The 18,016-nt window shown below is 41.6% G+C and overlaps 1 protein-coding gene and 1 pseudogene across 2 annotated transcripts; both read left to right on the plus strand.

Moving 5' to 3' along the window:
* The first annotated feature begins 201 nt into the window (after nucleotides 1-201).
* On the plus strand, nucleotides 202-17,821 carry cdhr5b (cadherin-related family member 5b). 2 transcript variants are annotated; one of them, XM_023998137.2, is made up of 15 exons: nucleotides 202-427; nucleotides 6,819-6,994; nucleotides 7,206-7,256; nucleotides 7,815-7,904; nucleotides 8,186-8,272; nucleotides 8,388-8,486; nucleotides 8,641-8,817; nucleotides 9,001-9,091; nucleotides 9,285-9,382; nucleotides 9,814-10,020; nucleotides 10,301-10,414; nucleotides 10,563-10,629; nucleotides 10,842-11,048; nucleotides 14,459-14,634; nucleotides 15,029-17,821. In XM_023998137.2, the coding sequence occupies exons 1-15, from the start codon at nucleotides 337-339 to the stop codon at nucleotides 15,593-15,595; spliced, it is 2,298 nt and encodes a 765-aa protein (XP_023853905.1). In that variant the 5' UTR covers nucleotides 202-336; the 3' UTR covers nucleotides 15,596-17,821. The 2 variants fall into 2 exon arrangements, with proteins under 2 accessions (XP_023853905.1, XP_023853906.1); XM_023998138.2 differs by lacking the exon at nucleotides 10,842-11,048.
* LOC111972413 (U7 small nuclear RNA) lies at nucleotides 13,652-13,710 on the plus strand (annotated as a pseudogene).
* Nucleotides 17,822-18,016: the final 195 nt, after the last annotated feature.

Consider the following 18,016-nt stretch of genomic DNA (forward strand, 5'->3'; position numbering starts at 1 on the left):
TATAATGATCAGACAAATAGATCTCATCTCAACCTCAAAAACAGATCCGCTTTCATGTAGGAGTGAAACACGAGTCGTGTGGCTCTTATTATTGTATGATTTCTCCACAACAGATTTGTATCTTTATGAGGGTGGAAAGTCCAYCAGAGACATGCTCCTCTCCTCTGATCATAAAACAGCAGATACGCCTTATAGTCACAAAGGTGGAGACTAAAGTCAGTCCTCTCTCCTCAGGCCATATAGTCACTGCTTTATGCGGACAAGTACAAGTCGGTACAAAAGCCCTGCTATTCCTACCTTATTTCATTAGGATTGATCGGACAATTGAACAGGGCAATGGAGAAGAAATATCCACACTTTACTTTGAGGACCTTGTTGAGCTTTCTGCTTGTGTTTTTGCTTCACAGATCAACTGAAGCGCAACAGAGTAAGTATTTCTAAACTGAAATTATTATTGGACATTGACAGRGACACAGCTTCAGGGTCTGCAGCTTTTGAAATATGTTACAGATTGGTTGTCCAATGACTTTTTTACACTTCGAATTTGGAATTCTAATTTTGGAATTGGAATTTGTTCCAAATAAACAGTTCTGATAAAAATATAGCATTTTCTCAGTCCTTAAACACCAATGAAACTAAGGCTATATGTGTATTACCTGTATTTTCTTGTTATTTAATTACACAAACCGTAAGGCTATCCACTTGGCACAAACTGGTTGTTTCAACGTAATTTGCCAATTTATTGTGACGTGGAATCTACGTGGGAAATACATTGGATTTGAAAAAAGTTATCAACGTAAACTGGTGTTTTGAGGGTAAAATTTAAACCACAGGATTATGTCATCCCGGTAACGAATTTTCAACATAGACAAACCTTGTATAAAATATGTTGAATTTGTACATTGGAAACAACATCTGATCTTCAACATAATATCCACTGTAGTTGATCTATCTACAGCTATCCCGAGTTTTAACCAAGTTTTAACCCATCCAGAGTTGTAACCAAGCACGGCTTAGCTTTGATATTTGTTACTGACTATAACCAACGTGCTATCATGAGAATGATTGTTGAGAAATCTTAACTTAATRGATTCACTGTTGCTATCAAAGTCATTCCAAAGGCTAGATTCAACAGAGGGACCGAGCTCCCTGCCATCCAGGACCTCTATACCAGGTGGTGTGTGTTAAAGAATAGAATTAAATCCAAATCCAACTGTATTTAAAGTGCATTTAAAGTTTGATTTGATGTTGTCCTATTCTTTAACTTTGATTTTTGGTTAAAATGAAGATGTGAATCCAACATTTCAGTTACTAATTTGTAGACAAACTGGARTAAAAGGCAGACTCAGTGTCACAGATAGAGCTATCCAAGCAGAAGAAACAACTCCTTCAAATGTTGATATTTGGTTGCATTGACAACCAAACACAATTCAGTATCACTTTTATTTTTTWWWWTTTATTTCACCTTTATTTAACCAGGTAGGCTAGTTGAGAACAAGTTCCCATTTGCAACAGTGACCTGGCCAAGATAAAGCAAAGCAGTTCRACACATACAACAACATAGAGTTACACATGGAATAAACAAACAAACAATCAATAGTACAGTAGAAAAGTCTATATACAGCATGTGCAAATGAGGTAGGATAAGAGGCAATAAATAGGCCATGGTGGCGAAGTAATTACAATATAGCAATTAAACACTGAAATGGTAGAATGTGCAGAAGATGAATGTGCAAGTAAAGATACTGGGGTGCAAAGGAGCAAGATAAATCAAATAAATACAGTATGGGGATGAGGTAGTTGGATGGGCTGTTTACAGATGAGCTATGTACAGGTGCAGTGATCTGTGAGCTGCTCTGACAGCTGGTGCTTAAAGCTAGTGATGGAGGTAAGAGTCTCCAGCTTCAGTGATTTTTGCAGTTCGTTCCAGTCATTGGCAGCAGAGAACTGGAAGGAGAGGCGGCCAAAGGAAGAACTGGCTTTGGGGGTGACCAGTGAGATATACCTGCTGGAGCGCGTGCTACGGGTGGGTGCTGCTATGGTGACCAGTGAGCTGAGATAAGGCGGGGCTTTACCTAGCAGAGACTTGTAGATGACCTGGAGCCAGTGGGTTTGGCGACGAATATGAAGCGAGGGCCAGCCAACGAGAGCGTACAGGTCGCAGTGGTGGGTAGTATATGGGGCTTTGGTGACAAAACGGATGGCACTGTGATAGACTGCAATCCAATTGTTTGTTGAGTAGAGTGTTGAGGCTATTTTGTAAATGACATCGCCGAGTCGAGGATCGGTAGGATGGTCAGTTTTTACGAGGGTACGTTTGGCAGCATGAGTGAAGGTTTTTGTTTGCAAAATAGGAAGCCGATTCTAGATGTAATTTTGTATTGGAGAATGTTTAATGTGAGTCTGGAAGGAGAGTTACAGTCTAAACCAGACACCTAAGGAATTTGTAGTTGTCCACACATTCTATGTCAGAACCGTCCAGACGTGTGATGCTGGACGGGCGGGCAGGTGGGCAGCGATCGGTTGAAGAGCATGCATTTAGTTTTACTTACATTAAAGATCAGTTGTAGGCCACGGAAGGAGTGTTGTAATGGCATTGAAGTTCGTCTGGAGGTTAGTTAACACAGTGTCCAAAGAAGGGCCAGAGGTATACAGAAATGGTGGTTGTCTGCGTAGAGGTGGATCAAGTAATCACCAGCAGCAAAGAGCAAATCATTGATGTATACAGAGAAGAGAGTCGGCCCGAGAATTGAACCCCTGTGGCACCCCCATAGAGACTGCCAGAGGTCCGGACAAACAGCCCCTCCGATTTGACACACCTGAACTCTATCAGAGAAGTAGTTGGTGAACCAGGCAGGCAATCATTTGAGAAACCAAGGCTGTCGAGTCTGCCAATAAGAATGTTGTGATTGACAGAGTCAAAAGCCTTAACCAGGTCGATGAATACGGCTGCACAGTATGTCTCTTATCGATGGCGGTTTTGATATTGTTTAGGAACCTTGGGCGTGGCTGAAGTTGCACCCATGACCAGCTCTGAAACCAGATTGCATAGCGGAGAAGCTACGGTGGGATTCGAAATGGTCGGTAATCTGTTTGTTAACTTGGCATCGAATACCTTAGAAAGGCAGGGTAGAATAGATATAGGTCTGTAGCAGTTTGGCTCTAGAGTGTCTCCCCTTTGAAGAGGGGATGTCCGCGGCAACTTTCCAATCTTTTGGGAATCTCAGACGATACGAAAGAGGTTGAACAGGCTAGCATAGGCGGTTGCAAACAATTTCGGCAGATAATTTTAGAAGAAGAGAGGGTCCAGATTGTCTAGCCCGGCTGATTTGTAGGGTCCAGATTTTGGCAGCTCTTTCAGACATCAGCTATCTGGATTTAGGTGAAGGAGAAGTGGGGGAGGTTTGGGCGAGTTGCTGCGGGGGGTGGAGGGCTGTTTGATCGGGGTAGGGGCAGCCAGGTGGAAAGCAATGGCCAGCCGTAGAAAAAAGTTATTTGAAATTCTCAATTTAGTGGATTTTATCGGTGGTGAAACAGTGTTTCCTAGCCTCAGTGCAGTGGGCAGCTGGGAGGAGGTGCTCTTATTCTCCATGGACTTTACAGTGTCCCAGAACTTTTTTGAGTTTGTGCTACAAGATGCAAATTTCTGCTTGAAAAAGCTAGCCTTAGCTTTCCTAACTGCCTGTGTATATTTGTTCCTAACTTCCCTGAAAAGTTACATATCACGGGGGCTGTTCGATGCTAATGCAGAATGCCACAGGAGGTTTTTGTGCTAGTCAAGGGCAGTCAGGTCTGGATRGAACCAAGGGCTATATCTATTCCTGGTTTTAATGGGGCATGCTTATTTAAGATGGTGAGGAAGGCACTTTAAAGAATAACCAGGCATCCTCTACTGACAGGATGAGGTCAATATCCTTCCAGGATACCCGGGCCAGGTCGAAGTATTTTAGGGAGCGTTTGACAGTGATGAGGGGTGGTCGTTTGACCGCAGACCCATTACGGATGCAGGCAATGAGGCAGTGATCGCTGAGATCTTGGTTGAAAACAGCATAGGTGTATTTGGAGGGCAAGTTGGTTAGGATGATATCTATGAGGGTGCCTGTGTTTACGGATTTGCGGTTGTACCTGGTGGGTTCATTGATAATTTGTGTGAGATTGAGGGCATCAAGCTTAGATTGTAGGATGGCCGGGGTGTTAAGCATGTCACAGTTTAGGTCACCTAGCAGCACGAGCTCTGAAGATAGATGGGGGGCAATCAATTCACATATGGTGTCCAGGGCACAGCTGGGGGCAGAGGGTGGTCTATAGCAAGCGACAACGGTGAGAGACTTGTTTCTGGAAAGTTGGATTTTTAAAAGTAGAAGTTCGAATTGTTTGGGTATATACCTGGATAGTAAGACAGAACTCTGCAGGCTATCTCTGCAGTAGATTGCAACACCGCCCCCTTTGGCAGTTCTATCTTGTCGGAAAATGTTATAGTTAGGGATGGAGATTTCAGGGTTTTTGGTGGACTTCCTAAGCCAGGATTCAGACACGGCTAGGATATCCAGGTTGGCAGAGTGTGCTAAAGCAGTGAATAAAACAAACTTAGGGAGGAGGCTTCTAMTGTTAACATGCATGAAACCAAGGCTTTTACGGTTACAGAAGTCAACAAATGAGAGCACCTGGTGAGTAGGAGTGGRGTTAGGCACTGCAAGGCCTAAATTAACCTCTACATCACCAGAGGAACAGARGARGAGTAGGATGAGGGTACGGCTAAAGGCTATCAGGACTGGTCGTCTAGTGCGTTCAGAGCAGAGAGTAAAAGGAGCAGGTTTCTGGGCGTGAGAGAATAGATTCAAGGCATAATGTACAGACAGAGGTATGGTAGGATGTGAGTACATTGGAGGTAAACCTAGGCATTGAGTRATGATGAGAGAGATATWGTCTCTAGAGATGTTTAAACCAGGTGATGTCAYYGCATATGTRGGAGGTGGAACTAAATGGTAGGTTAAGGCATATTGAGCAGGGCTAGAGGCTCTACAGTGAAATAAGACAGTAATCACTAACCAGGACAGTAATGGACAAGGCATATTGATATTAGTGAGAGGCATGCGTAGCYGGGTGATCAATAGGGGTCCAGTGAGTGGTTGGGCTGGCTGGAGACACAGCTASSAGGCYGGGGCTAGCAAGCTAGCAGACTGGGGMTAGCAAGCTAGCAGAAGGGCCTTAGAGGGACGTCTTGATGGAGGAAAGTCTGTTTTAGCCTCCGCGTGCGGTGACGTCGATAKACCAGTCGTGATGGATTAGTAGGGTTCCGAGTAGCAGAGGGGTCCAAGTCCAATTGGCAAAATAGGTATAGTTGCCCAAGAAATTGTCCGATGGATCTAWACAGCTAACAGTCAAATATGCTCTAGACAGCCAGCGGTCCGCGGCTAGCAGCTAGTGGACCGCGGCTAGCGGATGGGCATTCAGGGGACGTYGCGATGTAGAGGCCAGTTGAGTACCCCCTCGAGCAGATTACGTCATAGTCCAGTCGTGAAGGATCGGCGGGGTTCCGTGCCCTGTACCGGCAGTAGAAGGTGTCCGGTTATTGTAGCCCACTAGTGGCTGATGGGCCTCTTTAGCTAGCCGGGAGAAGGGGCCTAGCATGGGCTAGCTCCAGGCTAATTGGTGCTACTGACTACTGACGTTAGCCAGTAGTCACTCAGATAGCAGCTAGCTAGCGATGATCCATGTTCAGAGCTTACGGTAGGAATCCGGGGATATGGAGAGAAAATAGGTCCGGTATGCTCTGGTTTGAGTCGGGTTGTACAAACTGGCRACAGMTTTCTGAGCTAAAGKTTAGCTGATGACCGCTAGCAGTGGTTAGCTGACTACTAGCTAGTAGCTGGTGAGCTGGCTAGCTTCTGTTGGGGGATTCCGGGTTCGAGGTGAATAAAAATACTTTACAAAAAAACAGATCCGCACCATATTGGGTGAGGCGGGTTGCAGGAGAGTGTTTTGAAGTTGAGGTTTAGAAAAAAATATTAAAAAGATATGCGAAGAAAAATATATAAAGGGATATATACACGGGACACGACAAGACGAGGACAAAAGACGTCTGACTGCTACGTCATCTTGGATTCAGGATTTTTGCAATACATTAAATAGCCTTTTAACTTTTCTACAGGTTAACAAATTATATGTTGGATTCATGTCTCCATCTCAACCTAAAATAAAAGTTAAATACATAAAATAATAGGATTAAGCCAGTGGCCCAGATCTAACTATCCAAGCAGTAGATAAATCTCCTTTAAATGTTGATTTTTGGTTGCGTTGTCAACCAAACACAATTCAATATTACTTTTGTACAGCAGTAAATAGCCTAATGTTAAGGATATCTCACAAACTAATGTAATAGTATTTATTCAACCTTAAAATGAGTAACACATCCATGGCCACATGTTGAGGTTACCGTAATGTAACTATAAATGTCTTCCTATGTAATCATAGAAAGCATGCTTGTTCAGGGTCGCAGGTATGTGGAAATCTTCACAATTGCTGTAATAATCTGCACAGAATCTCGAACAGCATTGATCACTTACAATATGTACTTTAATGTAACACATTAAGTTGTTTTATGAATACAAAAGATCTGACATTGTATTACCATTTGAACTTTGTTGTGCTTTTAAATGGTTGAAAGTGCTGTGATAACACATTGAGACAGTGGGATAATATCCATAGAGTTCAAACACATTTTGCTTGAATGATACTTTCATTGAAAACAGACAATTATTACATAATTTGGGTAGTATTCATTCATTGTTATGCGTGTTTTCTCTCTCCCATTGCAGTATGCTCCAGGCCTGGGGCTACGCCTCCCACTATTAAAGAGAACAACGTTGTTGGTGCTGTTGTGACCACAATCACCACAGAAGAAGGAGTGACCCTAACTATTGCCAGTAATCCTGCAGACTCTTTCGGTCTGAGTGGCAATGATCTTACAGCGGTCAAAGTTTTGGACTATGAGGTATGTTCTCACTATTTAGCATAAATATGTTTTCATTCTTGGATCTAGATTAAGCTAAGAAAGGCACATGCTTTGTTGGGTACACTTAATTCCCTTGGCTCTGTTGGTGCCTTTTCCACATTAATTAGCCCTTTTCTTGCAGTTGATTATGAATATAGTCAATTGTATAATGCAGATGAGACGTTGATGTGTAATTTTGTTTATTTCACAGACTAAAACGTCTTTCACCGTTGACCTTCTTTGTAGCAAAGGTGACCAATTTGTAAGTGCACTTTCTTGTACTTTTAATCATCGATATGTTATGGGAGTGGCTACAGTATGGGCAAGCTGGACCAATAAATAAATAATTTAGAAAAATTATTACAATAAAAAGTAGTGCCCATAATACAATGATCGACATTATAATAAAAATAATTTGGATTTGAGATTCATTCAGTCATAACTGGGGGTTTTGGCTACACACTTGTGTATGGTCATTTTATGGAATAGACATACAGATCTACATTTACACTGTACATTTAGTTTACTATCAAAGTGTAAATGGACAAATATTCCAAACTGCATTCCATGACATTTTCACGTGTAAATAGCACTTGATTTCGATTATACAGTATACCTGTAGTGCTCAAGGGACAACACTCCTTTAGAGCAAAATTAGTTATAAAAGATATATTCAAAGCTACTGTGACCTTTTTTGAGGTAAATCCTTAAATATCGTTAGATTTATAACAGATGGCATGCAATATTAAACCTGAGTTAAACCTAGTTTTACTTGTATACCTCTATGGAGTCAGTAATTCAAATGTGATCTTCATTCCAGCTTACTCTAATAGTAGTGGTACTTATTGAGAATGTGAATGACAACCCGCCAGTATTTGCAGAAAGCCAGTACACTCTCAATGTCGAKGAGGTGAGTGCATATTTCTTTCTCAGTTAGTGTACTTCATTATCAGTCATAGGGCAGTCATATCACGTTTTTAGCTAGTCAGTCAAACAGTGAAGCAGATAAACAGTCTAGCAGTTGGTATACTAGCCATGAGTACTTTACCATATTTCTAGAATCCTGTTAAGGTTTCATGGTAGAATGTCTGATTCCATTTACTCTATTCTATATATAAAAAATATATAAAAAAACTACTCATAGGACAGTGACAGAAATAAATACTGTATGTGTTATTTTCTTTGGACCAGTTGTCACCTGTAGGCAAAAGTGTCGGTGCAATTGTAGCAACAGATGCAGATAAGGATCGACTCTATTACAGCCTAGTGCCAGATACAGTAAGTCTCCATCCTCATCCTGTCTAAATATGAGAGCGAATACTAAAAGAAAATGCTCCTCCCAGCCATACATAACTTATCTTAAGTAAAATAACGTCCTTTTAAATTCTCACAGGATGGTTTTATACTACAAGAAAACAGCCCAATTATACTAGTGCAACAAGTTCTTGACTATGACGCAGTGAGAAGTGTGACACTTATATTATCTGCTCAGGTGAGTGCTTGTTCTGTTTTTATAGTTCTTGTAATGAAAGTGATTGATTGTTTGGGGCCKTGGAATAATAAACTGTATTGGTTGAAACCATCATCTATTTGACGGCATCCAAGCTTTAGATCTTCACCGAGTCCTTTGTTGTGTTTTTTTTTAGGATACCCCCACATCCACACCACCTTCATTCACTGCCACAGCCACTATCCAGGTCAACATCTTGGACATTGACAACCGTCCACCATGGTTCCAGCCCTGCACAGAAACCRTAGTTGACATGTCCAAAATCTGCCTCAGCTCTGGATATACAGGAACAGTCAACCTAACAGAGCAAGAGGTGCGTCCACCATCCTCTCCCCTCAAAAAACAACAACGTTGTTAGAATCTTATAATACATCTGTCTAATATTCACAATCTACTCAGTACAGCTAGCCATCATTATGTGTTTAGCTTAGCCCATGATTTAAATATTATTAACAGTATCCACAGTAAGTAATGCAAAGTCTCATTTACGTCCCAGGTTGGTGCATTGCCATTGCTGCCAGGTCCGGTGCATGCCATTGATGGTGACAAAGGCTTAAATGTRCCGATAATGTACAGATTTCCAACTGGTAAGCATCATGAATATTCAAAATTTTACATGTAAGTACTCTCAGAAATATYACGATCATTGATACTGACAGACTCGGCTATCATTCACAGAGCAACTATCTCACCTATAGGCCTGGCCAACAACACATTTCTTCTCCAATGAAAATACCTCTACTAACAGGGCTCTCACGTTTCTTTTTTTCTCTTTTTAAGGGTCTGAATCTGGCTTTTTTCAGATCAATCMAAACACTGGGGACATCACCATGTCGAAAGCGGCGGATGTAGCGGGTCCACTGACCTTAACAGTTCTGGTAATTAAAAGTTTCTCTGAAATAGTTCATGAATCCATAATGTCCATATAGACCTCTGCCAACCATATAGTCTATACACGCTTAGAAAAAAAGGTGCCATCTAKAATTGAAAAGGGGTTTTCAGTTGTCCCCATAGGAGAACCCTTTGAAGAACTCCTTTTGGTTCGAGGTGGAACCCTTTTGGATTCCCTGTAGAACCCATTTCACAGAGGGTTCTACATGGAACCCAAAATAGTTCTACCTCGAACCTAAAAGGGTTCTCCTATGGGGACAGAAGCAGAACCCTTTTGGAACCCTTTTTTCCTACGAGTGTATAGTTAATAACCTCTTATTGCAATTAATATAATTATGCAGTTGACATCACAGGATTATGTTTTTGCGGCACAGATACAATCATTGATAGCAAATGTTAACACGGTTTTTATTCTCAGGCTTTACAGCTGTCCAACAGAGACCAGTTCGCGACCACAACGGTCACTATYGTTGTTGTGAAAAAGAGTGTGAACCCGCCGCAGTTTGAGAGGATGGAGTATGAGGGCTTCATCTCTGCAGACGCGGGCGTAGACASCATGGTTCTGGAGAGCAAAGCCTCCAACAGGCCACTCAGGGTCCAGGCCAAGGACACAGACTTTGCTAATGTAAGGTCTATCGGTCTATTCCCTTGTGTCGGTAGCAGTGAAAACATATTGCACATGTAAAGTACAGATCTCTGACAAAAGGTTGCTATTAATGTGTGACTTCGATATTTATTGGAGATATTTTATTTTTTATAGAGACCCCAAATATGCTACAGATGATATTGATATTGATCACACTAACTCTAAATATGATCTTTAGTTATCTTACATTTCCCATTTCAGGAACCTTATTGCATGGTTCCCCTATCTAACATTATGGATAACCAATCCTTCTCTACAGGGCTTCAACCCTGATGTGAGATATGAGGTTCAGGGAAGCAATGAATTCTCCATTACCCAGCAAGGCTTCATCCTTATGACTAAAAACGTTATGCCAGGCACTGTTTCCTTGAATGTGAGTGTGTTCTGTTCCCTTTAAGCCAAAACAACAACCTACAAATAAACTGGAGTAAAGTCTACTGTAGGTGTTTGAGTAAGATGTAAAAAAAAAATATATCTTGTACTTAGACTTTCAATGTTTAACTTTTTGTTTGTTTGCTCAGTTGCATGCCATCGACTCATCCAATGCAGAATCAACTACAGCATCTCTCAAGGTGGAGGTCATGCCAGGTAAAACACATTAATGTAGCTAATATACTTACATAGTTATAAATAACGCTGGTTGCCCATTACCCTCCCCGCTCTCCATTAATTACACGCAAATCACGTGCTATTGCGCGCCCTATGTCATTCTCCATGCTGTGCTATTAATAACCATGGTGAGGGACAGGGATGGGGAGGGGGTCCATGATGAACAGCTGCTGACACTGCTCTCCTCCCAGGGATTACAACCATGGCCCCAACCACCACTGACATGGCCACCACTGTTATGGCCACAACTGACATGGCCACCACTGACATGGCCACAACTGACATGGCCACCACTGTTATGGCCACCACTGACATGGGCACCACTGTTATGGCCACAACTGACATGGCCACCACTGACATGGCTACTGCCACCCATGCCGCCATCAACTCCACAACAGGTACCCACATGGAAAAATACTACAGTTTACTGTAGAATATTATAGTATTTACTATAGAATTCTCTAGTAAACTGTAGTAAATGGTAGTATACTGTAGAATACTATACTCCACACTGTAGTATCCCTCRATCATGTCTAGTACTTACTTTAGAATCTTGTAGTATACTGTAGAATATTATACTACACACTGTAGTATCCCCCTTGATTGTGTAGCGCTTACTTTATAATTTAGTAGTATATTGGAGAATACGATAGTAAATACTACAGTATTATCCATATTTAAACACTGTAGTACTAAAGTCAAGTAAATAATGCAAAATCACTACAGTGTCTGAAAAAACACTATAGTTTTTAACTATAGTAATACTACAGTATTTAATTTGCATACACCCCACTCATTCCTATCCACCATATCCCAATTTGTGCCCCCCATGAGTGAGAAACCAACATGCCACATATTGTGTTCCCTACAGGTTACACTGAAACACCTCTGTCCATCATGCTCCAGATGTCAGACTCATATAAACTCAACCTCACATTCCACACAACAGCAACATACCTCACTTATAAACACAACATAACCCTGATTAACATGTGCCCTATCCCCAACCCTTACCCTAATCCGRGTTCGGATCCTCCCCCTCCCCTCCCACTTACTAAACATTACTGACTATTGGCATCTACAAACAGTTCTTTACACTTTTACCTTTCTAAACTCTGCTACTATTTTAACTCTTCTCCCACAAACTACTTTTAACTCATCTCGWTGGCACTCTTCTTTCCTTTATTAACAAAAATAAAGAAATATATAATATATAAATACAATAAAAAATGTTTGAATTTAGATATTAATTAAAATGTTTTTTTTGCTAAACGATATGCATTCAGTGGCCAGTTTATTAGGTACACCTCCCCGTTCATTAAAATGGTTCACTCCTACAGACAGCGAGTCACGTGGCAGACGGGCATCGAGGCATTCAGTTACTGTTCGATTGAAAGTTAGAATGGGAAAAAGGAGTGACCTAAGCGACTTTGAGCTTGGTATGATCGTCAGTGCCAAGCACGCCAGTTCCAGCATCTAAGAAACGGCCAGCCTCCTGGGCTTTTCACACACAACAGTGTCTAGGGTTTACCGAGAATGGTGCGACAAACAAAAAACAYCCAGTCAGCGGCAGTCCTGTGGGCGAAAAAACAGCTCGTTGATGAGAGGTCAAAGAAGAATGGCAAAAATTGTACAAGCTAACAGGCGGGTCACAAACTAGCAAATAACGGTGCAGTACAACAGGAGTGTGCAGAACGTCATCTCGGGAATGCACAACTTGTCGGTCCTTGTCACGGATGGGCTATTGCAGCAGACAACCACACCGGGTTTCACTTCCATCAGCTAAAAACAAGAAGAAGCGGCTCCAGTGGACACGCGATCACCAACACTGGACAACTGAAGAGCGGAAAAACTTTGCCTGGTCCGACAAATCCTGGTTCCTGTTGTGGCATGATTATGGCAGAGTCATCAGCCTATTCCTGACTGAAAATATTTGGCATCAAATCCTCAAAAAGTTATACAGCTGCACCATCGAGAGCATCCTGACTGGTTGCATCGCCGCCTGGTATGGCAACTGCTTAACAGCTTCTACCACCAAGCCATAAGACTGCTGAACAGCTAATCAAATGGCTACACGGACTATTTGCATTGACCCCCCCCCCTAGTACCGCACATTGACTCGGTACTGGTACCCCCTGTATACAGCCTCGTTATTGTTATTTTTAAATATATATTATATATATTTTTTAATTAACCTTTATTTAACTAACCAAGTCAGTTAAGAACAAATTCTTATTTACAATGACTGCCTACACCGGCCAAACCCGGAAGACGCTGGGCCAATTGTGCACCGCCCTATGGGACTCCCAATCACTGCCAGTAGAACCAGGGTGTCTGTAATGACGCCTCTAGCCTTAGACTGCTGCGCCACTCAGGAGCCCTATTTATTGTTGCTCTTTTCTTTTTTACTTTCGTTTATTTAGTAAATATTTTTCTTATCTCGTATTTTTCTTAAAACTGCATTGTTGGTTAACGGCTTGTAAGTAAGCATTTCATTGTAAGGTTTCGGCGAATGTGACAAAGAAAATTTTATTTGTATTTATTTTGAGAGTCAGGATTTAGCGTAAGAAGCATGAGTCCACGGCCCCACCCTRCCTGGTGTCAACGGTACAGGCTGGTGGCGGTGGTGTAATGGTGTGGGGAACGTTTTCCTGGCACACGTTAGGTCCCTTGATACCAATTGAGCAACGATTCCATGTCAAGCTGTTCTGGAGGCAAAGGTGGGTCTGACCCAGAACTAAATTGGTGTACCTAATAAACTCCTCTCTACCCACCCAATGCACCCTTAATAACAAGCCTTGAGTTAAACACATCCTCCCTCCTTGCCCTCTGACTGCCTTGCCTCCCCCTCTCACCCCATGAAATGACATGGATAGAAAAGACTAGAATCTCTGAACTATCCAATCAGGCTCCAGTCCTCCCTACCTACTTACAGGTTATAGAAAAGAGCAGAAGCTCTGAACTATCCATTCAGACTCCTCCAGTCCTACCTACCTACATGTAATGGAAAAATCCTCTTTTTGTATTTGTCCAGTAGGTTTCCTCATGGAGAAAGCCCCCACTTCTATGTCAAAGATAATCAAATAAAAACGCTGTAGTAAATACTACAGAAATGTCCTCAAGAACACTACAGTAATTATTACAGTATACTACAATAATGTCCTCAAGAACACTACAGTAATTACTACAGTATACTACAATAATGTCTGCAAAAACACTACAGTAATTACTACAGTGAATACTATAGTATATAAATATAGCAATACTACAGTACTTATACCATAATATACTATAGTATTTTTTCATRTGGGTATCCCCTAACCACCCTTCTTTTTCTCTCAGGAGACTCCAAACACAACTGATAATGCCTATTGCTGCTGCCTATGCTTCTTAAACAAGGTCACACACAGTCCTTTCGCTTGGCTTGTCAACACCTCCCAAAAGCCATTCACTGATTGTAAACCAATGTCCAAAGGGTGCAAACCTGCGCTTACCCAAGCTTGCTGAAATTATACTCACACATAACGTTAGAGGTATTTCTTTGGACATTCCTGTGGTTATTGTTAAACCCCTTCCCTAATCCCCCTTTTGAAGGTGTTTTAGGGGGGAGTGGGCCATTGAGATGCATATATACAATATTATACAATATTTTACCATATTTGATTAGTCTCTAGAAAGAACGTTTTCCCCGACCAAGATGGCTGTCCTGTAGACATGTTGGCTGGATACCAATGTCCATTCTTGTGTTGTATTTATTTCTGTGAGGGTCGGCATGTTTTAAATATTGTGTTTGACCTTGGCCCTGCAGCAGGGGTTCTTGGGGCCCCAGGTGGGTATGGTCCTGGGGACATGGCTGCCCTGGGTGCTAGCCTGGCTGTGTTACTGGTCATCTCTACGGTCGTCATCGGCCTGCTCATCTTCCGCATCCAGAAGGGCAAGACAGATTGGAGGAAGCTGTCAGAGGCCAACATCTTCCGTAGCTCTGTGAGTTCATTCTACACTGCAAGAAGAAATAGCAATGCAAAGCTTTTAAAAGCAACACTCAGAAAAAAAGGTGCTATCTTGAACCTAAAAGGGTTATTCGACTGTCCCCATATGATAACCCTTTGAAGAACCCTTTTTGGGTCCAGGTAGAACCCTTTTGAGTTCCATGTAGAACCCTTACCACAGAGGGTTCTAYMTGGAAACTAAAAGGGTTCTATCTGGAAACAAAAATGGTTTTACCTGGAAACAAAAAGGGTCATCCTATGTGGACAGCTAAAAACCATTTTGAAGTGTACTAATCAATTGATGGCAAAAAATATATATTTGTGTTAAAGATTTTTGCTCTGCCTCCCTAAATGCAGTCTGTTCTGACTGGTACATTGCTTTTTTACAGCTTGGGAAAGGTCCCGGCGGACTCAAGAACGGGGTGCAGTACACCAACGAGGGCTTCCAGAATGACGGGGACACTAACAGCGTGGGATCCAAAGGCCCAGAGGAGATGGATGGGAAACGGTCCATCGGGAATGGAGTGACCTCCAGAGCTGTGGAGGAGACTGTCATGAAGGTCTCGGCTCCACTGTACTCCAACCTCCTGCTTGACACCGGCAGCCTGGCAGGGTCTGATAAGGCCGACAGCGAGAAGGAGGTGAAGCCCATCCTGACCAAGGAGAGGCGCGTGGAGGAGGGCTACAAGTCAGTCTGGTTCAAAGAGGACATCGACCCCAATGCCAAGGAGGAAGTGGTCATCATACCTGACAATGGGGAGCGGGAAGGTGATGACGATGATGATGATGATGATGATGATGAGGAAGAGGAGGGGTTTAGAGAGGAGGAAGAAGAATATGACAACTCGTCACCACAGACCCCAAAGGTGTTGTTCTCTGATGCTGATGTGGATGATGGCCGTGGGGTGAGGTTTGAGGATTCTGAGAATGAAAAAATCCAGACGTCTGACCTGTGAGGAGTGTGGGGGTAGGCCTGCACTGGATTTAGCTTGCCTTGTCTGTTTGGGTGGGTGAGGTTTTCTTTTTTCGTTCAGTTGTGCCGGGTAAGCTAAATCTTGCGCAACTGGGGCCCCATTTATACTGTAATTGTTGTGTAAATTCCACASTAAATATCTGTGTGCGCCATTTCTGAAAATAATACGTACGTCTAAAAATATTGAGATTTCTAAACTTGGCACATGCCCTACATACACACTTTTACCGCTTTAATTCAGACCTGTCGTTAAACTGTGCACACATGAACAAGCATTCTAACTCTGTCAGAAAAAGTCYCTTCATTCACCTTTTATAGTGACAATAACGCCCTTTATTTGCTGTATAATTTGGAACTGTTGGAATTAGGCCATGTAGGTTTCTGAAAGAAAGAGTAATGGCAAATTTGATCACATTTTGTAGAGGTGTGAGCAGAATGTTTTAGTCTTTTACAGTGACTTTTTCAAACGTAACATTCATGCTGCCTATAGTGAGTGCCAAACACTTTATTGATTGTATATTCAAAACAATTTTACTTTGACAGTATGGGTATAGGCTACAGTATTGCTGTGCAATAGGAGCGTGACATCATAGCCTATTTAAGCCTATACCAAAACAGGAGATAGAAACACAATAATCGATTGATACACAAGATATTGAACAACAATTTGTCTTTTGCATAAAACTGTGGGCTGTAGCATTTTACTTAAAACTACTGGTCTATTTACTGTGTTGGCAGCCTGTTTTAATCTTTTGCAGTAACTTATGCTGTATTTAGCAAAGGACTGTGACAATTTCTGAACAAGAAAACAATGGTAAATTGTTGTGGACCTGTCAGCAGAACGTTTGACTTCAACAATGTTTTACATTGACTTTCCCCCCAACCTAATATGCTGGACTGCCCGGGAAGGCGAGGCATTTATTCTGCAATGGTTATGAAAATTAAATAAATAGGAATAGATTCCTATGTCTAATCATTCAACAAATATTAACAGAAATGGCTTCATCTTGTTATGATGTTTTTTTGAATAAGYGTGTCATAATAGCAACCATTTGCACAAAATACTTATGCCGTGTTCACATGCTAGTCAGAACTAGAAAACTAGCACATTTTTGACTTGCTAACTGGTTGTAGTTATACACGTGTCACGTTCAACCTKTTAGCAAGTCAGACATTTCTGAGTTTCCTAGTTCCAATGAACACGTGGACATGGCATTACTGGTCTGCTTGCAATACAATACTTCAACCACTAGACAATGTGTGTGCGTGCGCATGGCGTAAAGTTTGCGTGGAGGGACATTCTCAAGTTACGGGTTATATTTTGTATCTACGCAACATTTATAAATGAGGCCTCTGAAGTACTGTACTGTATGTGAAAGAAAGAAATGCTTTTTTCTGCACCAGGATCCCACCTGTCTGAAGCATCACATCAACATTTTACTGCAGTGGGCTAAATCAGGGTCACACAGAGTGTTTCTTGGTAGTCTTAAACAAATCTACTTTGAAACAAAGTATACACTTCACACACATGGTTATGGGCTTAAAAAAAGAAGACACCTGTACCATGTCAGATATAGAGTTGAAATKTATTCAATTTTGAGCATCCCAATATTACACTTTATATACATCACAGCAGATTGAAATATAACAAAACCGGTTGACATAGAAACACTGGATTTTCAACAGGTTTTTTWAAATTATGTTTATTAATTATGACATTTTGAAAWATATGAATAACATTTCACCCATGAGGCCACTAGGGTGATTTGGTCATTTGACTGCAGGAATGAGGTTTTAGACTACTATTTTACTGGACAACATGTTAGAACTTCTGCTGCTTTCTCATCAATCCTGGAAACATTTAGTCCTGCCATACTTGCTCTACAGTAGAAGCCATTATTAATCATGTGGAGCTTTGACCCTGGTACACATCGGAGTCATGCTTCCTTGTTGCTTACCGAAACTCTGCTGTTCACTAATCAGTAACTCACTCTATTGCTTGATACAGTACTATTAGAAAATGTGTTATCATACACAAAAACAAACAGAAAAAAATAACATAAAGTGCAATGTTTACTCATTTTGTTTTCCCGTTGTTCGGGTCAGATCATTCATGGCTTGAACTTAAGCTTCAACTTTCTTGTATCTTTGTAAATAATGGATGTTAAAAATAAAATTATTTATGTAATAATAAAGAACTCAAGTATGATTTGACAAACCAAATATCGAATGATCATGTCTCACATGAGTTTGATAATACAGACACCTGAATGTAAGAACGTGGCAGTACAGATGCTGATAGCAACAAGTCCTCCGTTGTTAGTGCTTGTTTATGATAAGGCCCTGGTTACCAGCAGCCAGGGGCTGTAAAGAGCAATAGACTGATGCAAACAAGTGCACTTTG

The sequence above is a fragment of the Salvelinus sp. IW2-2015 genome, linkage group LG13 (assembly GCF_002910315.2).
Source record: "Salvelinus sp. IW2-2015 linkage group LG13, ASM291031v2, whole genome shotgun sequence".
NCBI lineage: Eukaryota > Metazoa > Chordata > Actinopteri > Salmoniformes > Salmonidae > Salvelinus > Salvelinus sp. IW2-2015.